The sequence below is a fragment of the Misgurnus anguillicaudatus genome, chromosome 12, assembly GCF_027580225.2.
Source record: "Misgurnus anguillicaudatus chromosome 12, ASM2758022v2, whole genome shotgun sequence".
Lineage (NCBI taxonomy): Eukaryota > Metazoa > Chordata > Actinopteri > Cypriniformes > Cobitidae > Misgurnus > Misgurnus anguillicaudatus.
Window position 1 is genome coordinate 12,300,748 of NC_073348.2, and position 25,876 is coordinate 12,326,623.

The 25,876-nt window shown below is 39.8% G+C and overlaps 1 protein-coding gene across 1 annotated transcript in view; it reads left to right on the forward strand.

The window, feature by feature from the left end:
• Positions 1-25,876, forward strand: part of LOC129447569 (uncharacterized) — a 134,377-nt gene that overhangs the window by 50,470 nt on the left and 58,031 nt on the right. The window contains exons 12-15 of the mRNA XM_073873689.1: positions 88-1,903; positions 4,970-5,140; positions 8,734-8,904; positions 9,077-9,244. Of these exons, the coding sequence (XP_073729790.1) occupies positions 88-1,903; positions 4,970-5,140; positions 8,734-8,904; positions 9,077-9,244 (2,326 nt within the window). The remainder of the gene's footprint in view (positions 1-87; positions 1,904-4,969; positions 5,141-8,733; positions 8,905-9,076; positions 9,245-25,876) is intronic.

Genomic DNA, 25,876 nt, shown 5'->3' on the forward strand with positions numbered 1-25,876 from the left:
ACCTTATTAATTATATATAAAATGTAGGAGAGAATGTACTGTATGATTAATGTCTATAGTTTTGTTCCTGTGTTTGTGTGTGTTCAGATGAGCTAATCTCAATTTATCAGCGACCAATAAAAAGAAACCTGAGGAAGAGGTTTCAATGTGTATGTGAAGGAATTGCAAAGCACGGTGACTCCACATCCTTAAATAAAATCTACACCGAGCTCTATATAACTGAGGGTGAACAGGTCAACGCCGGACACGATATGACACAGATTCAGTCCGATTCTAAGCGTTCTGATATACAAGAGAAATCTGTTAACTACACAGATGTGTTTAAAAAAACTGAAGAAGACAAGCATATCAGAACTGTGCTGACAAAAGGAGTTGCCGGGATTGGAAAATCTGTCTCTGTGCAGAAATTTGTTCTGGACTGGGCTGAAGAAAAGGTCAATAAGGACATCACCTTCATATTTCCACTTCCTTTCAGAGAGATAAACTTACAGGAGAAAGATAAACTGAGTCTGATGGACCTTATTATTCAGTATTTCCCAGAAACAAAAGGACTGAATTTTACGAGGAATGATAAATTTAAAATCCTTTTCATTTTTGATGGATTGGATGAATGCAGACTTCCTCTAAAATTTGAGGATAATGAGATTTGCCGTGATGTTACAATGAAAGTCCCTTTGGACGTTCTCCTAACAAATCTCTTTAAGGGAAATCTGTTTCCTTCTGCTCTCATTTGGATAACCAGCAGACCAGCAGCAGCCAGTAAGATACCTCCTGAATGTATTGACCGGGTGACAGAGGTACGAGGGTTCAATGATGAACAAAAGCAGGAGTACTTCAGAAAAAAAATCCCGGATACGACTCTGGCTGAAAAAATCATTAAGCATGTTAAGGAATCAAAAAGCCTCTTTATCATGTGTCACATCCCAGTCTTCTGCTGGATTTCAGCCACTGTGCTCCAGAACATTTTGGAAAAGACATCCAATCAGCCTGATGACACCCTTGAATCACCAGGGGGATTAGATTCTGATGATACACCTCAAACTCTGACCCAGATGTACACACATTTTTTCCGATTTCAGATCCTGCAGAGCAGTCGAAAGTATAATGGAAATTATGGACCAGATATTTCCTGGGAAAAAGGGGATATCTCTTTACTGGGAAACCTAGCATTTCAGCAACTTAAAAGAAACAACCTGATCTTCTATTACTCAGACCTGGAAGAAAGCGGTATTAATGTCTCTAATGCAACAGCATACTCAGGGATGTTTACCCAAATATTTAAGGAGGAAACGGGGATGAGACTTGAAACCACATTCTCCTTTGTTCACATGAGTTTTCAAGAGTTTGTTGCAGCTCTTTATGCACATCTGTTTCTAGATAGCGACAAGACAAATGTATTTGCTGAGAAGCACACAGAGCAGGAGGGCACAAATGAAACGATGTGTGGTTTGCTTAAGACTGCAGTGAACAAGGCACTTGAGAGTGACACTGGTCACCTAGACCTTTTTCTTCGCTTTCTACTTGGTATGTCACTAAATTCCAATCGGCAACTCCTACGAGGTCTGTTGACACAGCCGGACCAAAATGGTGAGCAGACCAAAACTGAAATAGTGATGTACATCAAACGGAAATTAGATGAAAATCTGTCTCCAGAAAGGTCCATCAATCTGTTCTACTGTCTGCATGAACTGAATGACCAAACTCTGGTGAAAGACATTCAAGACCAGCTTAACAAAGGAAGTCTTTCATCTGTTGACCTCTCGCCTGCTCAGTGGTCAGCTTTGGCTTTTGTGTTGGTGACATCAGACGTGGAGCTGGAAGACTTTGAGCTTCAGAAATTCAAGAAATCAGATGAGTGTCTTCGTAGACTAGAGATGGTCGTTAAAAACTCCAAAAGAGCACTGTAAGTAATTTAAAGAGAAGTTTCACCCAAAAACTAAAAATCTCATTATTCAATAAATATTTCACTATTTGTTTCTAGCCTACTTATTTACTTACTTACTAACTACTTACTAATTACTTTTGAAAACTATATTTTTTAAAAAGTGTAGTTTGGGGTTTGTTAAGTTTGGCTGGTTCTGAAACTTCTGCTCTTGCTGCTCCTGTATTTATGAAATTCAATTCAGTGATGCGGAATGACTTCGGGAACTTTTTGAACTTGATTTGGCTTATCGTGTTAATTTAGCTTATTCAGCCTCCCAGGTATATTCTGTATGCTATTGTGTATCGTGTAAATAACTGTTAATGTAACTTTGTTAATGTACGGACACCTATTCAGCCTGCTGTTCTGTGCTATTGTTTAGTTGAATTACTTGCCTTTCCAGATTAATTGTCAGATTAAACGACGTATAGTCCAGTGCGATTTATTTATGTTTTTTCCCCTTGAAAACGCATTTTTGACTGATGACTTATTTTTGACTTATACTCCGAGCAACTTATAGCCAAGAAAATATGTTATGTTTACTTTTAAAAAATACATATCAACTGGAATAAGGGCTGTATCCACAGCAGAAGAGGAAAGAAGGGAACTGCGTTATTTGCCTACAGTCTTGAACAAAGAGAAGATGCACAGATGTTATCTGTTTCAAAGAATAAGAAAAGCCTTATGGGGACACGAGGTTGAGGAAATTTTGATACCATTTTCATTTTTTGGGCTTATTCTACTTAAGTCACATTTATCTGAAAATGACAAAATACTTTAGTTGGTTACACTTTACAATAACAGTACTTGGATAATAAAAGATTAACACCTAATAGTGTTGGGTAGGGCTGTCACTTTTGTGAAAAAATCATTTTCGATTTTTAATATATAAGTGTTCATTGAATCGATTGTAAAATCGATTTTCCATGTCTAAAAAAGACGTTTCCATTTAACGCCAAATAACAGACAAATGTAAAGAGAGCGCCTGAAACGCACAAGTCAGCAATATTTCTTATTCATTGTCATTAAGTTTCGTGCAGAATAAAAAACAGCAACAGTAGTGAAACATTCTCTTAAAAAATATGCAGAGTGAACTGCTGCCATAAATGAAAAACATTAGGCTACTGCAGGTTCAACCGGCTGCTTTTATGATTTAGGCAATTCACAAATTATTTTAAATAATGATTCGATGCATTTCAAACAACTGTTAAAAAATGAAACTTTAAATAGACTTACTTGAAGTTGAGAACATGCTGTGTATTTTTTTATTAAACGTAACCGACACTTAGGCGGCACTAGGCAGGCATAATGAAATGCGCAAAAAGACTAGGGCCATTACAAATTATTGGTAAGGAAAACAAGTCGATCAACATTTTAGGGGTCAAGAGCAGAGCGCTTTTCATTCACTATATGTCCATCTGTTGAGAAGACGCACTCCGACCGCTCTGATGTCCCAGGGAAACTCGGGTACTTCGTTGCCAGCTGCGTATTTCGTACTGCCAATCTTCCATCACAAAAGCGGGTCGCTGTCAGCTCGCAAGGGTGGTTCCTAGTCATAACTCATCATCTCCTGTAAGGTCACAATTTCAACGCTGTCTCGTGTTGCACAGGTTTATTGACGTTGTCCTCCATTTTCTTTGCAAAACACTAGATGCAGCGATTGAAAGCGTGAAACTATAGGTGCGTAAAATTGCTGGGTATTTTCTGTCTAGCTTTCGCACACCTACTGCACTTTCGGAATTCTTTATTTTCTTTTTCTGCTTGTTTGTGAGTTTTGTTACATCTATATTTTTAACTGTTTAATTCTTTTACAATTAATAGTGTACATATTTGGTTAAAATCGATTGCCTATTTTCGTTTTCGAAATGTTTTTTGGTTGGTCCGATCGATTGTGCAATCGATTTTCGAACGAAAAGTGACAGCCCTAGTGTTGGGCGATATGCCCTATTTTCAGATCGTCAGCCTGTGAGATCGGCGATACACGATAGTATCGGGGGGCGGGGCAGAAGTTTACTCATTTTTTTATTTGTTAATTTTTTACTTATTATAACAAGTCACTTGATGGATGGACAAAAAAAACAAGAGCAAAACAGTCATGACCGCAACCTTCTTAAAAATGATGGCATTAATGAGAGCACGTCATAAAAACCCTATCATGATTACTTAATAACTGTAAAAACATGCATCTGCGCACGCACACACACGTGCGCGCACATACAAACAATTCAATGCATTGGTTTAGTGCTGTTGCAGAAGACTACACATGTCAAGCAGTGGTGCTCTCATGAGGTGCCTTTTTAAACACATTGGTCCAGCGAAACGCGATCATATTTTAAACACAATCATATTTTAAACACGAGGAACGTGTTGCTACAACTCCTTGAAATGCATATCATAAACAGGATTAATACCTAGTGATCTGACTTCGGACCGAGCACAGCTCTCTGCAAGTCCGCGAGAGTGAGAGAGAGGCGCCAATATGCAGCGGGTCATATTTTAAACAAAAAGTAAAGTTTGCCTCAGCTCGCATGAAACACATTAAACTGAACAAATACATAAGGATTACTACTTTAGTTTATGTTTAGACTTCCAAAAGATGCAAGAGCGCGTGCACGTGAGACAGAGAGCGCAGCTGCTCATGACGCGGCGCGCTGGATTTAGTGGTAGGAGTCCAAGACGCGCGCATTAAGTGCAGGTACGTGCAAGAAGGAATTCTCTCTTTACAAGCTCTCCACGTAAAGTGAAGCCCACAAACCCTCATGTGAGTAAAAGCATGCATTGTGGGTGTTAATATAAAACTATGATGATAATAATAATAATAATAACCATTTGCCAACTATCGTCATGACTATCGCCATGAAAGCCTGCCATTGGCGATATGTCTGAAGATCGTCGATACACGATACTATCGTCTATCGGCACAACCGTAATACCTAAATTGATTCTAACTTGAATATGAACTATGTAAAAAATATTGTAAATATATTAAACATTAAATTCAGCAAATACCTGTACGTTGTTTCATTTTAGATTACATTTTTTTTGCAGGCTAAATGATTGTAACCTCACAGAGAATAGCTGTTTTTGTCTGGCTAAAGTTTTTAAATCAGATAACAGTCTAAAGGAGCTCAACATGAACAATAATAGTCTGCAGGATTCAGGAGTAAAGGAGCTCTTCACTGGACTGGAGAATATAAAGTGTAAACTAGACATACTGAGGTAGGTTGTGTGAAAACAGACCAAACACTGAACTCAATTTAAACCAAATTTTGAGATTATTTATGAAGAATGCATTTGAAATGATTATCTTTATAATGTAATTTTTGTTTTTGTAAGGTACACAACAATAACTCATGATGCATTTTAGACATACTATTTCACTTAGTTTGCAGCACTTCGACATCGGGTGCAGTAACATCACTCCTGACTACTCCCCCTCTTTTGAGTTTGAGAGAGAGGGGGAGTAGTCAGGAGTGAGGATGTTACTACGCACCGAGGTCGAAGTGTTGCAAACTAAGGCTACGTTCATACTGCAGGGCTTAATGCTCAATTCCGATTTTTTGAAAAAATGTGATTTTTTTTGCAAGGCCGTTCACATTTCCAATTAAATGCGACCTTTTGTGATCTCCTGTGTGAACGTGAAATGACCCAGAAGTGACCCGCATGCGCAGAAGAGTACTCAATGGTCAATGACGTCACTTGTTAACTAACGTTAAACATGGATGTCAACAACAGTGTAGTCCAGGGCCGCTGGAGGTCATTTTGAACAGGGGGTGCTGTGAATTTTTTTTTTTTACAAAAAACCTATGAGCCTATAGGCATATTTAAAATACATTTTAAATATAAATACATTGAGTTTCACTACTTTATTGTCATATACACTTCAGTGCACACAGCCAGGGTCTGAAACACACAGACATCATCAGTTCTCAAATAAATATATACGCTATTAGTCAGAAGCAGAAATACTTTTAATAATCCCAGGGGGAATTACTTTCGTTACAAATTCAGATATACATACATACAACATATTTACATACAACATATAATATTATAACAACATATAATATTAATTAAACTTTACAATTTTTAATGTCCATGCGGACGAACATATTTTACTTTCGTAAGATCGTAAGATCTTTTTTTACTAAGTAGTACTATTACTGTCTTTTTTAAACTTATAAATAATTCATAAATTGAAAAAAATAATAATGGGTTTAGTTCTGATATTGTAGACTTTTATAAAGATATACATAGTGTATAATTACATTTTTTGAATATATTAGGCTTTATATAAGGTTTGTACTCTAAAAATACTATTTGTTACAAACAAGAGATGAGTTCTCATCTCACCAAATCCACAGATTATATACAATAAATTCGTGGGGTAGCATTTAAAAACATTTAAAAATAGATGCATTTGTTTAAAGCAAAGCATTTATTTACTTAGCCACAGATGGAGCAGCTCTTTGCACCTTCTAACGTCTCATAATCAGTCCTCATTTATGTCCAAGAGACTCAATAATAATCTTTTACATTTTAATCCTTTAATTTTTCATATTAAAAACCGTTTTTGTACTGCTTCGCATCCATGTATGTGATAAGCAAACCCGCGTTGTCATCCCGTTAATACTGTATGCGCATATTATCAACGCGCTCTTTACTCTAGCAAAAGACACTAGCATCGCGCATTGCGCCGGTTGTATAATAAAGTCCAAAGTCTCTCATGAGCTAGGGGACGAACGCCCAGGGAGTTCAGAATTTCTGTGTGGGCATGGATTAGCCAAAGGTGTGTGAGTATATTCTGGTTCATGGTGCTGATGCCCGTATCTTCAAAAGACGCAAGGCGAAGAAAGTGCGCTCGGATGAGGCCACGGAGATGCACAGACAGTAATGAAATTAAAATCCAAAATACACGTAATAACCTACGTGTGTCAAAAATAATATTCATAAGTAATATATAAATTGTGCAAAAAAATCTCCCCAATAACAAAGGGGATCCTGCCTTGGAAACTCCGGCTACAATTCAGTGTTTTTATTCAATTTGGAGATTTAGTGCGTCAAAGCAGTCATGACAGAAAAAAAACGACAAATGAGAAATGACAAATGTTTTGTGATCGTTACTGTAAATAATAAAAACGAAGCTTTATATACAAATCATTAAACGTTAATTTATAACAAGAAAAACACTGAAATTAATGATTTTATAGACACTACGCGTAGCAGATATTTTCCGTTTCAGCACCGAAATTTAAAGAAACGGCTTACCTCTGTTTGAATACATTTAACATTTTAAAAACTTATACCCGTCGGAAAACATCCGTGTTTGTATGTTTAGTTTGATGAACTTCTAAATATGAGACGCAGAGCACCTAGCCCGTTCGGCTAATTGCATGCGCAAGCATTGCCAGCACGCAATAGCGCAACATCGATACAACGAAAAGCAATCCAAAATTTACAGACTTAAATTAGATCAGAATTTACGTTTATGATAAATAAAATTTTTTTAATAAAATAAAGTCAGAAGTAACAAAGTGCAGAACAAATGTGCAAAATGCCTCAAGTGCACGGAAACAAAGCACATTCCAAATAGATAAATCAGATAACCCAGAGTGATTTAGAAATAAAATAAAAAAATTAAAGAAATTATTAAAAGAACGAAAGTATAACCAGAATTGCCAGCTTTGTCTTTTAATGTAGAAACAAAGAGGCAATGGTTTATTAACATAGAAACCTCTTATGGACGTGTAGCCCGGTCACAGGGGTTGTTGGATTTATTAACGCATTTTAAAAATAATTTATTGAAAGCTGCTACTTCACATATTATTTGCAACATTATAATAATATGCTGTATATTAATATAGTGGGAGAAAGCTGTTATATGTGAAATCAGATAACGTGTGCACCCATACGGCCAAAATTGAATGATCCTCATTTCATAACACATCTGCGACGATACGACTGTGAGATTTGTAGTCGAATCAGGCTTCTCCTATCGATGCATTGAATCTTCGACTATTCGGGGTCACACTTACAATCTTCTCGTTTTAAAAAAAAATAAAAAGAAGGAGGAAGCAAAGTTTTTGGCCATAGCGTTTTGTGGAGCAGTGTTAGCAACGTCCGCCATGGTTGTTGTTTGTTTCAGCCTACTTCAACACAGAATTATGACGTATGGGTCGGATACATGTGGCCTGGCCATTCAGACGGAGGACGCATTTCAAAAGATCGGATATGTATCGGAGTCAGGACCACATACCCAAGTGGCCTGGGTCACATTTGAAAAGATCGGATCTGTGTCGTTCAGACTGTCATGAAAAGATCAGATACAGGTCGCATAGGGGCAAAAAAATCAGAATTGGGTTGTTTCAGCCTGCAGCGTGAACGAAGTCTAAGTGCTCTTCCACCGTACAATATAGTACTCATTTTTATCCGCTTGAGAAAAACGCCATGTTTTATTTTGTGCCACCATACTTAGGGCTGCACGATTCGTGCTAAAATGTGAATCATGATTTTTCTCAATAGGAATTGAGATCCCGATTCTCTCAAACAATTCTCATATTTTCCACAAAAAACATTTATTGCACTCAAGTAACAAAAACGTGCTACACCGGACTTTTAGTTATAATAAAGTGTCTTCAAAGTCTCTTTTCCTTATTTTAGAAGATGAGTAACTTAAAATTTGTTAGCTGTTAAACATAAACAATAGAATGTTGACACTAATAAATAAAAGATACAGTATACAGTGTAAATGCATATCTTTTTTCATTAAAAGAAATGCAAGAAGTGTAATAAGTTCATCTAACATGTTTTAGGCTCGATAAATGTGATCTAACAGAAGAAAGTTGTTCAGCTCTTGCTTCAGTTCTTGGTTCAGACTCAACCAGTCTGAAGGAGCTTGACCTGAGCAATAATAAACTACAGGATTCAGGAGTGAAGCTGCTGTCTGATGGACTACAAAATAACTCTACACTGGAGATACTCAGGTGAGTTTAGACATTATAATAAAGGTCTCTTTTAGCCACTGTATTCAGTTAATGGTTCTGCTGTATAATATATTTAAATAGTTTAGTAGTAGTGAATATTGTTCAGAGAAAGTGTAAATGATTTGATGATCTGATGTCGCTATCGTGAAAAAATGTTAACTTGTTGTTCCAGACTTTCAAACTGCAGCATTACAGAAGAAGGATATAAAAGTTTGGCTCTGAAGTTAAACCTCTCACACCTGACAGAGTTGGATCTCACAGGAAATGATCCTGGAGAATCAGGAGTAAAGATGCTTACTGATGTACAACAGCATCCAGACTGTACACTCAAAACACTGAGGTAATTTCTAGAAAGCATGTAACTAAAACTCCATTTACACAGCACTTTGATTCCAGAAAATTCAGAAAAATTGGCAGAGAGCCTTTTGTGTGTACACAAACACATGTTGTAAGTGTTCTGGGATTGATCACTTTTGTATAGATTTTATTTATTGGTGAAAATGTCAATAGCTTTTTGTTATAGTCATAATCCCACTGGATGAACTCGTCATTATAGATTAGTTCTTATTTAGTTATCATCTCGGTTTTGTCAGTAAAAACTCATTGTTAACGATTCATAATTTATTTGTCACAAAATTAACACTGGACCTAGTAACATTGCCGTAACATTTACAGAACACATTCTATGTGAACAAAAAGCAGAAACAGTGCTTACAGATTCCAGAAAAATCATTGGCAGTGTTAGGGGCTAATCACACCAAAAGCGCTTGGAAACGCAAGGCGCGACACACTGCCTTTTTAAAAAAAAAAGAGCAGTGCGATGCAGCTTTTTATATTGCTAGGCAACCACCGAGTCAGCTGTCTTGTCAATCAAATTTTGAAGCGTGAGTGTTCTTTTGCTGGTAACTGTCATATTAGCAGAAACTTTAAAAAGAGGGCGTTTGCTCTTACCTTGTTTAAAGTCGCCATGAAACGGAAGTAGCGATTGCCTTATTTTCCCCTGGTGACGTATATCCGAATGAAACGTCTTTTGAGATGAAATAAGGCAGGGCTGGATTTGAATTTGTCAATCGAGATCTGATTGGATCGTTTGAAGTTGGGTCGTGTTGCTAATTGCTAATCGCTGCGATCCGGACCCCGCCCACCTGCCATACTTTTGACCGGAAGTGAAGAGAGATCGTTTTGAGGAGGGGAGGAGATTTACATTTTTGATTAAAGATTATGAGCACACACAAATTTTTAAAAAATAATGAAGCTCACAGATAAGTCATTTGTTAATAATCCCACAATATTAAAAATATATATATATATATAGTTTTTCATTTCAATTTCATTGCGACTTTAAGGTTGAGAGGTGCACAAACACACAGTGAGCGAGTGGAGTCCGGTTCTTCAAAGCAACTGCAAACTTCCCTCACCACGACGTAAGGCCCGCCTCTCCCCTCATTCGATTGGACAATGGAAAGACGCGAATGACGTTGGACGTTTCTCCGTTCTCAGCGCTCCTTCAAAAGCGTGTGCTGCGGCTGGCGGCAAAAACCGCAAGGCGCTCGGGGCGCATAAACAGCATGCAAACACTCCCTGCCCATAGAATATCATTCAAAAAAGGCGCCTGCAACTGCCATAAACGCTTTTGGTGTGATCAGCCCCTTAATGAACCAAAATCAAACAATCCGCATACAAATCCCGGACGCATTTTCCATAATCTCTGTGTGAAAAGGCCTTAATAGAGGCCTTAATATGTCTTTGAAAAAGAGCACACGCCTGGTAAGGCAGCTAAGCCGGCAATATTTGAATGAATAATGTATGGACAAAGATATTACACTGGAATATTGATGTCATTTTTATTGAATACATTTTATAAATGCATCACATGCTTTACCAAATAAGCATCATATGAGCATGAGCTACTTTGACCACTTTTATATTAGTGTAAAATGTTTTAGTGGCAGCCTTAAATACGCTTTGTTTGTGTTTATAGCTTGCAATATAACATGTATTCATGTTTCACGTGTAAAAAAACATGGTATTTTTCACAAAATTGACTTATCTGTATACCGCTGTTTTCACTGTCCTCAAAACAGGCTGATGTCTTTCTTGTTTTGTGAAGTCCCTCCTTCCGAAATACGTAATGAGTTCTGATTGTGTAGTTTGTTTAGTGTGCTGTGATTCAATAGCAGCTTAGCTTAGCAGAGCCATTTGAGCCAAAGCTGGTGACTGACGTATTCCTGTGGGCGGAGTTTAGTCAACGAACAGTTTTACTGACGTCATTAAAGCAGGAATTAGAGGGTTGTAGTCCAAACCGGCCGTTCGCTGTAGGCTTTGAAAGATGGATTCCTATTAAAGGAAATATATCGCCTGGCAGTGAACTTTGAGCTATATCATTTTACAGGTATTATTTATGCTATTATAGCAACATCACACTAACTAGGGTTTAAAAAAATGGCATCAGGAAGAACGTGACCTTTAACTCTTTCACCGCCAGCGTTTTAAAAAAAAAGTTGCCAGCCAGCGCCAGCGTTTTTCATGATTTTCACCAAAGTTTAATGCCTTCCAGAAAATGTTCTTCTTTAAATATATAAACATACAATTTACCAAATGAAAGAACTGACCCTCTGCTTTCAAACAAAAAACAACGTTTTATCCTACCTTCAGTGGTTCTTTAGTAATCATCTTTTGAATATGGGTAGGTTTCTGCGAAAACACCACATTTTGAGCAAAAAGCTGACATAATTCAATTTTTGTGACAGACTTTTCATAGAGATCCCATTCAGAGCGATCTTTAAAACAGACACACAGCCGCTTGCCATAGGGCAATACTTCCGGGTTTAAAAAGTTGCGGAAAAAAGCCACCTGGTGGATAATAGCGGTATTGCGGAAAGACGGAAAATCTCGTCATTGGCAGGGAAGCGTTTTCTCTTAATTGACGAGATATCTCTGAGATTACTGAGATATTACTGAGATATCTCGTCAATGGCGGTGAAAGAGTTAATGTTAATGCATTAAATACTGTGAAATAACTGAATTTTATAAATTGTTACCCTTATTTATTGTATGGCTACAGATTTCTTCATAAATCCTAAAAGGAAAAAATCCATGTCATTATGTACTGATGTTCACATTGCTTAATACTATATTGAACAGAATTATAAATGCATTGTTCAGACATATTTGTGAACAATATTTGTGAGAAATGTGCCTTTCGTGTACATAGAAAGAGAAAGAAAAATGTGGGCAAAAACAAAAGTGTTGAATTTTTTCAATGTATTTTTACACTATATTTAATAGTGTACTTATAATAGTATACTACATTTCAGGAGTACAGTGTATGCTGCCAATGTGCCCATAGCATAACACTTAAAACATACTTTTTACTGTATTGATGACCATTTGCAAAGCAGTGGTTTCGCCACAGTTTCCTATGCTGCATCATGAAATGACACTTTGAGGAATGCCACCAGGGTTTGTGCATCTGAATTAACTGTGAAATTAGTCTGACTTATAGGCAATGAGGGATGATGTCACAAGTGCAGTGGATACCAGAAGGCGCAAACAGCTCATGTTAGCTTCTGTCATTCGGCAAGTCTGTCAAGCTGCACTGTAAAAAATAATATGCCCCATCTACTCAATAAAATTGTGGCAACAGATTACAAGCAATATCATTAATTACATTCAACAAATAAAAATTGAGTAAGATTTACTCAGTTAACTCCTTCATAGAAACCCATTCAAAAAGTCAAACTGCAATTTGCAATTAAAAAATTTATTAAGATTTAAACAAAAATATTGGGTATAGTAGTGTAAGGAACGACAGAGTCAGGATCCCAATGCAAAAGGTACTTTTATTTGACAATGAACAATGGACTAGATAGCCACTGAAGAATAGAGAAATGAGATGATGCCTCGGCCGTCCTCGACCTTCTCGACCCGGGGAATTACTCAGGAAACTGAACACCAAGGATGCATGTATGGAGAGATGGGAGAAACTTCGGCCGTCCTCGACCCTTCTGGACTCGGGGTATTACTCAGGAAACTGAACCCCAAGGATGTGCGTAGTAGAGAGATAAGAGATGCCCCAGCCATCCACGGCACGGGGAGCTACAAGGGTATCTGGCCCCAATATGGGGTGAGGCACGTAAGCCGCTTCTGCACGCATCGCAGCGCAGAAGCCTGAACGCAAGGGAACTCTCACCCAGGCTGCGGGGAGAAACCAATCGGATTACCAAGCCTCCTTATTACAGGCACAGACTTGACAGGCTAATACAAACTGTCTGACATCGGGACCCATAGAGGGCCACCAGAAACGTTGGCGGACGGCAGCCAAGGTTCTCCGAACTCCCGGATGGCAAACAAGCTTGGACTCATGGCCCCACTGGATGAACTCAGAGCGTAACGCTTCCGGAACCCACAGTCGACCCGCTGGACACTCAGCTGGCACTTCCCCCTCTCGACCGGCCTGCTCAACCCTCCGTTCGATGCCCCAACGCAGGGACCCACCACCCTCCCCTACAGGAGGATGGTTTCGTCCCTGGTGGGTTGAGGACCTTCGAACATACGGGACAGGGCATCAGGCTTGGTGTTCTTAGAGCCAGGCAGGTATGAGAGAGTGAAGTTAAATCGGTCAAAGAAGAGTGCCCAACGGGCCTGACGAGATGTAAGTCTCCTGGCTGAATGGATGTATTCCAAATTTTTATGGTCCGTCCAAACCAGGAAAGGCTCTGAGGCCCCCTCCAACCAGTGGCGCCACTCCTCCAAAGCCAGCTTAACCGCCAACAGCTCCCGATTACCTATTAGAGATGCGCAGATGGGCTATTATTTCATCCGCAACCGCATCACAAAACTCATCATCCGTCCGCCATCCATCCGCACCAACGTTTCTGACCAGTTTTCAAAACCGCACCCGCCTGCCATCCACTAACTGGGCGATGCTAAGCGCTGCTGATGACAGCCGCGAGACTAGAATATCAGCAGTGAACTCTGTCTCCGTTCGGCACACAGGGACAAAAAAATATTAAATAGCCTAAATTAAACGCACAAATATAGCCTGCACTGGTGTCATCCTGATTTACCACTTTGTAAAACGTATTCCAGGCAACCATTTTCTGACCTTCTATTTCCTTTGTTTTTAATTCTCATTTTTTGAGTTTGCCACGTACCTCCTTCGCCGACGTTGATAAGAGCTGTGTCAAAATGCGTCCTCATTTCTCTGCGCTGTTAATGTGATATAACGAATGGATCCTTAACAGCTGAGGCTATCCCAAACAATTAAAACCTTTATTCACTAAAATTGTGTATTTATTAGAAAACTTTTTCTTGTCACTGTTTTAGTATTATAAGTTATGTTTTGTGTTAATATTATTCTGTTTATGTTGCGTATATTTCTAAGGTTGATTATTTGATATACTGTTGAATAGTTTAATCTACATCAATGTGTCATGTTTTCTAAAATAAATTAATATTTTTCTGATTACATATTCATTTTAATAAGTCAGAAATGTTTCCGCTGTTTTCTGCTGACAGGCGCGGTGGGCGACTACTGGGGGCGCGTGCAACAGGTGACGCAATAATGGGTCCTCAGAAGGCTAGACCGTCTCATTTCAGTTCTCTTCGCGAACTTCTGAGGCTGCCACCTTGAAAGACTGAGTGCTCACCTTTTAAGGTTGCATGCTTAGAAGGACACAGCTAATAACAAGCAGTCAATCCGCCACCCGCACGAATTTAATTAAAATATTATTTTTCGTCACATCATCCGCCCGATCCGCGGTTTATCCGCGGATATCCGCGGCTGTAACCGCCAACCGCGCATCTCTATTACCTATGTCATAATTACGCTCTGCTGGGTATAGCTTGTGTGAGAAGTAGGCACATGGATGCACCTTGCCATCTTTAGAGGACCTCTGAGATAAAACAGCGCCGACCCCGACATCAGAAGCGTCAACCTCAACAATAAATTGAGCTGCTGGATCTGGAATAGAAAGAACAGGAGCAGAGATAATCCGAGACTTTAAATTATCAAAGGCTTCCTGAGCCACTCTATTCCAAGCAAACCTGGTTTTAGTTGAGGTGAGAGCCGTAAGTGGCTGAACAACCTGGCTGTAGTAACGGATAAATTGCCGGTAAAAATTGGCGAAACCAAGAAACCGTAACAGCTCCTTACGGGACACGGGAACAGGCCATTGGGCGACTGCTTTTACCTTGGCGGGGTCTGGACGTATCTCACCAGCGGCTATGACAAAACCCAGGAACAAAACCGACTTCTGGTGGAATTCGCACTTCTCTGCCTTAACATACAGCTGGTTCTCTAAAAGGCGTCTAAGAACTCTGCGAACGTGTTGAGTGTGTTCCTGCATAGAGGGAGAAAAGATGAGTATGTCATCTAAATACACAAAGACAATAATGTCTCTCAACACATCGTTAACCAGAGCCTGGAAGACAGACGGAGCGTTAGAGAGCCTGAAGGGCAGAACGCAGTACTCAAAGTGTCCAGTAGGGGTGTTAAAGGCTGTCTTCCATTCATCCCCCTCTCGTATGCGTACCAGATGATAAGCATTGCGCAAATCAAGCTTGGTGAAGATCTGGGCTCACTGTAAAAGCTCAAAGGCAGATGACATTAAAGGAAGGGGGTAACGATTCTTAACAGTAACATCATTTAATCCTCCGTAATCAATACAGGGACGAAGAGAGCCGTCCTTCTTCTTAACAAAGAAAAACCCCGCCCCTGCGGGCGAGGTGGAGGGTCGGATGAGACCAGCACGAAGGGCATCATTAATATACTTGTCTATAGCCTCTCTTTCTGGACCAGACAAAGAATAAAGTCTACCTTTAGGCGGGGTCGTGCCCGGGAGGAGATCGATAGCACAATCATACGGCCGGTGAGGAGGAAGGGAAGTGGCCCGGGCTTTACTGAAAACCTGGCCAATGTCGGCATACTCCGCCGGGACCCCGGTCAAATCAGCCGCCGGTACCTGCGAAGGGGAAGACACAAGAGCAGAAACAGCGGAACCCAAACAAGACACATGAACCACCCATGCCCCAAAATAATGGGTGACAAAGTGGCATGAAGCAGGTACAGCACAATCTTCTCACGTTGATTACCAGAGACAAGAAGACTTACAGGAGTAGTGCAGTGAGTAATCTGTGCCATCTGCTTTCCGCGAAGAGACCAGACCTCCAGAGCAGCCTTGAGAGGAACAGTGGGAAGGCCCCAGGAGAGAGGCAATTCGTGGTCAATGAAATTGCTCTCTGCCCCTGTGTCGAGAAGTGCGGAGGTGGCAAAATCCTGCCCGGCGAAGGATACAGTGACTGGCATTCTGGTGCAGGAGGTTGGGGAGAATTCAGGAGTAGAAGCGCCCACCAGGACTCCCGATATCACTGATGGGCGAGGGCTTTTAACAGACAGATCTTTGCCATATGGCCTGGCTTGCCACAGTAAAGACAGAGTGCATTAAGAAGCCGGCGTTCCTTCTCCTTGGCAGATAGACGGAAACTGCCCACCTGCATAGGTTCAGGTTCAGGCGAAGAGGAATTGGGAGAAGGTTGTGGTCGGCGAGGAGACAAAGGTCTTCTGGGCTGACGAAGAGCTCGGCACGAAGAACGTAAGGATCTGCGGGCTTTGATATGTAGAGCCAGATTGATAATTGCCTCCAGAGATTCAGGTAGTTCATGTAAAGAAATCTCATCCTGAATACCATCGATAAGTTCATCCACAAAGCGCGCCCGAAGGGCTTCCTCATTCCACCGACAGGCGGCAGCAAGAGTCTTGAATTCAATAGCATAATCTGTCACGGACAATCCAGGCTGGGAAAATCGAGTCAAACGGGCAGCGGCGGCATCGCTGCGGGCACTACGGTCAAACAGCCTCTCCATCTCACCTCGAAACTCCTCGAAAGAACCACAACAAGGGTCATGGGAATCCCAAACAGCCGTGGCCCAATCCTGGGCCTTGCCGACCAGACGAGTTATGACATACGCCACTTTAGTGCGTTCAGAGACATAACGGCGGGGCTGGGGAGCGAAGATGAGCGAGCACTGCGATAAGAAAGCTCGGCATGCGGCAGGATCTCTGTCATGTGGTGGAGAATCTGTTACATGGGGCTCCCTTTCAGATGGAGATGAAGGAACGACAGAGTCAGGATCCCAATGCAAAAGGTACTTTTATTTGACAATGAACAATGGACAAGATAGCCACTGAAGAACAGAGAAATGAGATGATGCCTCGGCCGTCCTCGACCTTCTCGACCCGGGGAATTACTCAGGAAACTGAACCCCAAGAATGCATGTATGGAGAGATGGGAGAAACTTCGGCCATCCTCGACCCTTCTGGACTCGTGGAATTACTCAGGAAACTGAACCCCAAAGATGTGCGTAGTAGAGAGATAAGAGATGCCCCGGCCGTCCACGGCACGGGGACCTACACTGGTATCTGGACCCCAATATGGGGTGAGGCACGTAAGCCGCTCCTGCGCGCATCGCAGCGCAGAAGCCTGAACGAAAGGGAAATCTCACCCAGGCTGCGGGGAGAAACCAATCGGATTACCAAGCCTCTGCAGCGGGACACCGCAGGTGAAGAATCAGGAAGGCTGATGATATAATTCCAACTGGCTTTCAACTGGGGCATAGGCAGCAGTGGTGTAGTGCAGGGTATACGCAGGTATACGGAGTATACCCACCTCTTTATTTGATGGCATGGGGTATACCCACTTGTACTGGGGGCATACATTAAGAGTATACCCACTTCTCCAGACACCACTATACCACTGATAGGCAGTCTATAGACACGGAGGAAAAAGTAATAAGCAACCACAAACGAATATAATCCTCAGATAATAAGTCACCGCTGCTCGCTGTGAAGGACCAGAGAATGATGGCACAGTCTTTGGAGGGAACAGATAACTCAATAGTTCAACAGCGGGTAGAAAATCCACAGCGGGGAGATACACAATCCACAGATAGAGAATCAGTAGCTGAATATCTGAAATAACGAGAAGCCGACAGCACAGACCAGTATATATGATAAGCTAAACATGACACGACACGATATGGCGGACTCGTAACCACTGAGGGGAAGAGAGAGACTTTATACAACTGCCGATTGGGAAATAAACAAGCTTCAGGTGATGATGACGCGGTGAGGAAATCACAGAGAACCGGAACACCTGTGAGAGGCGCGCACGTGGATCTGTGAAACAAACACAAAACAACAAAGGACAACAGGCACACATCAACCGGTAAGACCGAAATCATGACAACTAGACAAAGAACTAGCACTATACAATAAAAATATTATGCCATATCTACCCAATAAAAGTGTGGCAACAGATTACAAGCAATATCATTAATTAAATTCAACAAATAAATATTGAGTTACAATTACTACATAAACTCATTAATAGTAACCCATTTAAAAAGGTAAACTGCAATTTGCAATTAGAAATTAATTTAAATTTAAACAAAATATTGGGTATACAGGACAAAGACCTAGCACTATTCAATAAATACTATTCAATTATACTATTTTCATTTAACATCATGATTTAAAATGTATCCATTAATAATATTATTAGTAATGAGCAGTGATGCCACAGTTACTTCGAAAAAGTAATCTGATTACTGATTACTGATTACTCCTTTAAAAAGTAACTTAGTTACTTTACAGATTACTTGATTTTAAAAGTAACTAATTTAGATTACAAGTTACTTTATTAGTTACAATCCAGCAGCTGCCAACAACACCCCACCCCCTCAACATAAAAATGACAACCAGTTTTGCCAACACTCACTTTATTGGAAGTGCATTTTTAACAGTAACGTCAACAATGTGTCTCCTGACGTTTTAAGTTGAACTGTTGTGTTTTAAAAAACTAAAATGTTTTTATAAAAAAATAAAAAGTCTTTCTTGACTTCACTTAACAAAAATACTTGTTTTTATAAAAAATAAAATAATGACATTCTTTCTTGAATTCACTTAAAATAAATTAACATAAAAAATACTTGTTTTTTTTATAAAAAATAAATAAAATAAAGACAGTCTTTGTTGACCTGACATTCTTTTGTTAATACTGTAATGGCAAAACTTACTATTTATAATCTACATTGTTTATAAATGTAATTATTCAATTCTTTTTAACATGTTTTATGAACATTAAACCTGTTGCTCACAGCATTAGAACTTTGGCCTAATCTTATGTTGTAATCGATGTTATGAGGAAAACAGTGGAGTGGGGCTAGTAAACCAGTGGTTGTACCTCATTAACAGAAGCTTCTCAAACCTCTTGTCAGAAAGTCTATTTCTTCTAGGCGTGAGCACCAAACCTCCCAGACTGAAAAGGCGCTCCACAGGAGCGCTTGATGGGGTTGGAGTGTTATACTTCAAGAAAATGTTTTTTATGTTTGGAAACTGATGCATAATCTGAAGCTCATAGGCTGACCTCAGGTAGTCCATGACTTCATTTTCTGCACACTACGTCTCCTCTGGCTCTGCCTCAAAAGTGAAAAAGTCCATCTCACCTTGGCTGGCAGGTGTGGTGGGCACACTGGCAGGGCTCTGTGCTGCAGGAGGAGTTGTGCGGCGACACTCTTCTATCAGAAGCTCTTTAACTCGCTCCCTCCTACCTGCATCTCTCAGCCATCTGAGTTTGAATTTTGGATAACTGACAGCTGCGAGAAGAGCATCTTTGCCATCCAGCACACTGGCAAAACGAGGCTGGATAGCCTGAAAAATATAATTGATATGTTTATGCCTACAAGGCCTACTATTGATAATGTCATTGAATTTCTTGCAAACCATGCCTAATGGTTACTTACTGACATTTGTATTTGTTTTAATCTTCTTTTGCAATGATAATGAATATTCTGTTCCATGAAGGGCTGCCTAACGATTAGTCGCGACTAATTTTTTGCAGAATAAAAGTTTTTGTTTACATAATATATGTGGGTGTTTTGTGTATTATAATTATGTATATATAAATCCACATGCATACATGTATACTTTTAAGAAAACAATACATTTATAAAATAAATATTTACATTTATAATATAAATTATATATATAAATATAAAAATGTATATACACATATTTATTAAATACACACACACACACACACACACACACACACACACACACACACACACACACACACACACACGTGTAAGCAATAAGGTACGAGAGGCTGTGCTGTATCGTGAATAAGTAACGGCTGAAGGGCGTTGTTCAGCCGTTGCTTGTTCACGATGCAGCACTTGCCTCGAGTACCTTATTGCTTTTATAAAACGGTTACCACACAATATTAAAGTAAAAAAAAATATTAGTGCAACTTTCATGAAGTTAAATCAATAAAAGCATTCCTTCCGCTAGAAAAAATAGTCCCTGACTGCGAACAACAACATGAAAGCTCAAATAAAAACAACAAACTGTTCTCAGACTTTGTCTCATTATATGTTTGTGTTGCTAAGGGTGTTGCTAAGGGCGCAGTGATTTTAAATAGAACTGTTGGGTGAAGCGGTCATAGCAGTGTTTTATTGTGAATAAAGCACACCTATTGACCAATCAGAATCAAGGATTGGAACTAACCGTTTTATAAATATATTTATACATAATTATTATAAACAGTACACCCACATATATTATGTAAACAGCCCTAGTTCCATGTTATATTATACCATAAATTGTGTGATTCAAGAAATTTCAACTAGCTTAAAAGATGGAACATACCTGCACTATGGCATCTGGAAGGCCTGCAGTCATCCTGAAGCATCTTTCACATCCAGAGTCTTCTGCATCAGAACTTCAAGTGTGGGTAGTCAAGTGCCATAAGGACAGTCGCCTTGTAAAATGTCCAGTGCTGCAGTCAGAGGCTTCATGGCGGGGCAGTACTCATGCAGGAACTGGTACTCTTTGTCTTTAAAGCACTTAATTCCCAGCTTGGTGCACAGAGTATTCAGCTCACTCATGGGGATTTCTGCAATTCTCTTTAAAGCATCAAAAAAGGAATTCCATCTTGTGGATGTTGGTACCAGGAGCTTTCTTTTGCTGACTTCCTCCACTGTTTCTGATGCAATGGAAGATCTACTTGATTTGGTCCAAAGAGCTGTGCATTTTGCTGTGCTGCTTCTATACACAGTCTTGCTCTCTGCATTGGAAGTTATATATTTCTCCACATCATTTGTGGAGATGAGGTTGATGGTGTGTGAAGCACACCTGTGGTGCGGGGGAAGAGACAGCTGGCCATCACTCTCATACTCAGCTGAGAGGATTTCTGACAGATCTAAAAAAGTGACATCATCATCGTATGTGGGGGTGGACTCTCCGTCCGTCTCATCATCGGACTCTGTGACAGGCTGATAAACTTTAAACGCCTTGACAAAGTTTGATCCGTTATCAGTCACTGTTGCAACTACTTTGTTGATTAGTCCATATGACGAGTGAATGTTTTCGATTTCTGCACCAATAACATCATACGTGTGTCTACCGCGAATTCTCCTACATGCCAATGCAGCCTTGTCGCGCTTTAATGTGGATTTACTGATCCAGTGGAGCGTCACTCCCATATAACCTCTGTTGTTAGCAGTCCAAATATCCGCGGTAGTTGACACAAAGTCGACCTCATTCAACTTCCTTCAGATTTCTTTCCATCACTGCATACTCATTCTCCATATAATAAGAAAAGGCTGTTCTGTGAGGCAGCTCGGCATTTACAGTCGTAGGGATCTTGTTTATTATGTCACGAAACGAGGGCGAGTCAACCGTGTTTAAGGGCAGCATTTCCTCTACAACATACTGCCCGACCAACTTCTTCAACTCTCCCACTTACTGGTTTTGCACCGAAGTCCAACTTTTGTTGTTTGGGTGGTGGGGGACCTCCTGTCTGCTTCGCACCACCGGGTGGCAGGGGCGCCGCTAGCAATTTTGGGCCCTATGAAAGAATAGGAGGTCGGCCCCCAGTGCCCCCCACCATTTCACACCAAACATACAACATGCAATTTAATAATACACAACTATTTCTTTTGCTATTGTTTTGACCACAATTAACAGTATTTATAGACTTACAATGTCTGCAGCTAAGATAATTTTGTGCAATGTAAATTGTATTGAAAAATACAGTAATCAAATAATCAGAGAAAATGCAACATTATTAAACATAGATTAAAGATAATTGTGACCCAATTAATAAGATAATTGGTTATTTGTGGTTTACTGTTTTCCACATAAAATCTTCCTACATAATGTAAAGAACATTTTGTGAAAATATAAACTTGATATCTTTAATGTTGACTGAGTAATGTTATGTCAGCGATTGAAATCATAGTGAAATTAATGCTTGAAATCCAACTGTGATGCTTTTTATCTCACAATAAGATTTGAGGCTTTAGTCTGATTTTCAGAGGTCAGTCACAGTGACATACTGTATTCTTGAGCTGTTACACACATCAATGACATTGTAACATTTAAAAATGGCGAACAACAACAATGCATCTTTTCTATACAGTTACCTTATGCCTCAAATAAGACTGGGTCAAAAACGCTTGACCAAAGCCTGTATTATAATTATTAGCATTATTTATAAGATGAGTAACAGGTTTCACACACCAGCAGCTACACTAAAGCAAAAATCAACAGATCATTGAAACCGAGAAAACAGCTATGCTCTTAAATGAGTATTCAGACTGTTTATTAATCAACGGGACTCTAAAATGAAATGAATGACAACTATAGCAGATTACGACAGATTTCCATTGATTTCTTAAAGCTGTTGCAAGGTGAGAAGCTTTAATATACATTATTATATAGCTGGACCAGGGCCAGATTAACACTTTGTTATACCCTGGGCAACAATATTCAAGGGCCCCATCATCACGACCCCAGGATCACCATAATATGGTCATATACAGAATATATTACTGTAATATACAGTAAATATACTCAATACTTCAAATTCTAACTGTCATCAGGTGTATTTTTGATTTACAAATATTTAAATGCTCATACAAATGCATTACCATTGTCTAAAAATGAAAATAGGCTTTTACTTAATTATTAAGACCATCATATAGCCTAATATTAGACACCCAAACCAAAGTGAAGAAAATTATCTTTAATTTGCAAGTCTGAACTGAACATCAACGCGGACATTAATTTCCTCACAGAAGTTTAAGATCATAAAGGCTACATCTTGAACGTAGATATACAAATGAACACAGAGAAAGTAAGTTTAACACTGAAGCACAAGCAAACATGCTGGAAGGCAGCTAAAAACCATCAGGACATATACACGGTTTATTTTATTTTATTGGAGCCTTACCTCCAGATAAAGTAATAAACTGGATTGATGATTTAAATGTTGTTTACTTACATGTGTGTTGTGAAATCTCCGGATTTTATGTTGTGCACTACTCCACTCGTTCACTTCTCCACATGTTTGTTTACAGTGTCGCGTGAGCAGCTACACTGCAGGTTCGACTTCATTTGGCGCTAAGCAGACCTCTTGGTGATGTCAAAGTACCGCGAGAGCGATTCAAAGCAGATTTCTCCATGTGATAACTGGAATCGCTCTCGCGGTACTTTGCTGTCACTCGTCTGTGGGTTCTTGTGGGGCCACACCAGTCTGCTCCCCAGTCACTTCGCGCCGCTATAGTAATTTGATTTCATCCATGTCTCGTTTTTTTCTGTTGTAGCAGTAGTAAGATCCTTTGACCCACCTCATGCGGACTGACCAATGAGGAGAGGGTCTTAACTTGAGGCCCTCTCTTCATTGGTCAGTCCGCATGAGACTGACTCTCAACCGCTCTCAACTCACGTCAAAGTCATAACGCCGCGCGTCTCTCTTTGCAGCGCAAAAGCCCGTGTTGACAGTTTGTTTAATATAAAGCTGCCAGTGGGAGATTACCAGATACAGTATTTTGCTCGTGCCCTTGCTGCCCTGGGCCCTTTGGAGATCTTGGGCCCCTGGGCAATTGCCCAGTTGCCCGTATGGTTAATCCGGCCCTGAGCTGGACTAGTTTAGCCTTCATTGCATTTCTGTTTTATCACAATCAACTATTCTAGACTGCCTAAAAATACTTCCTTGGCATATTGCGTTACAAAACATTAGAGTGTGTAACCGATCGCATTTCTAGTTTATGTTAATTACCTTATACGGGCAAAGTTCATTAAAACAGCTTATAAGGGCTGACTTCACGTTAGAATCATAACACAAAACAGGGAACGTAAATCACCTTGTGTTTTTTTTAAACTGAGGTGAACAGAGCAAAGACTTTACAGTGGAAAGAAAACTGCATTGTATTGCTCCAGCGTCACATTGTGTAAACTGCATTTATAGTAAGGAAGTGCACATATGCAGATATCATAGCAAATAGCAGTAAATACACACACCTTGCTCTCTTGTGAAGTTCACTCCGCACTGTGAGTCCATGGCGTGGATTAAAGAAGGCGCTAAAACCTAGAGTAAAGACGTTGCGGAGCTAAGAGGGGTCAGCTTAAAGGAGGTTGCGTTTGCGGCACTGTCCTTGGCTGGGGCCCCAAAAAATTCATGGGCCCTTAGAATCGTCCTAACTTTTCCCCCTCTTTACGGCCCCCCTGCCGGGTGGGACTTGCTCTGTAAGTTTGACTGTGCCGTGTTGCGACTCCAAATGTTTTTTTTTAATTTGACGTAGTGTTTTTGTAGCTGGATAGCACTTTGTCGCCAGCACAGAGTGTACACCGAACCTTAATATTGCCATCTTTAGCTGACACAAACTCAAAATAGTGACGTATTTCCAGCTAGAAAACGCGCATCTCTCTCCTCGCTCCATGTTGTTTACGTTTGTGTCGCTAACACGTGACGTGAACTGCCCTCATGCTGAAAAGGTGACTTGTCGCATGCCTGACTTTACTTCCCGAGACACAAGAGGAAATATATAAAAAATATAAATTTTTACTAAGGAAAATTACAAAAATAGTAACGCACAGTCATGACTTGGATAAGTAATTTTAATCTGATTACTGGTTTGGAAATATTAACACGTTAGATTACTTGTTACTGAAAAAAGTGGTCAGATTAGAGGAACGAGGTTACTAAGTAACGCGTTACCGGCATCACTGGTAATGAGTATTATATCTGATTTCAGAATGACAGACAAAGATGAATCAATTCTTATTTTATTGCAGTCAAAAGAACAGGAAAGCATCTCATTTTAATTGGTGTATTTGTAACCGTGTAAACTTCTAAAAGTATTTTACAGTCTTTAAAGAAAACGGTCCACATTTCCCGACTACGAAAGATTCCATGTTTGTGTTCTGCTACATTGATTCACACCCAGAACATCAGACAGCAGTTTAGACCTAATGTACTGTAATCAGTTTATAAACTTTGAAGAATCCAGCTCCAAGAAAAGTTTCTAAAACACCTGAAAAGATGCCTGGGATACTGGAGATTCAATGCATAGATCCAATCCAAGGAGGATAAAGCATTCCCTGGGAACACCTTTAAGGCCTCGATAACAATTCCAGCATCCTTTGGGCTGCCACTCCTAGAAGATCCATTCTTTACAATTACAGCCTTCACAAGCTGCTCAAGTCCCACATCTTCATCTTTATCCTGCAACATTAAACAGGAATTATATCTTAAAACCTTTATAAATTTATACAGCTTGAATACTGAAATAATCAATACATTAAACTTGTATATTAAAATGTTTTGAAGAAAACTGATAATAAATTCTCATTATAAGTAGGGCAAATCTTTTCCCTACATTTTTTCTGTCACACCATAGGAAACAGTCACATATTTATTTGTTAACCAAGTTACTCACATGTGTATATACAAACACATACACTATATACACAATATAATATATACAATATATTTTTTAATAATATTCCTCAGCTTTTGTTGTGAATATAGTTCTCCCTCAGCAATGTTTCACGTTGCCTGCAGGAAATTGCAGTACAGGCCTTCATGAACACACAATTTAGTTAATAGGTCGCAAAATAAATAAT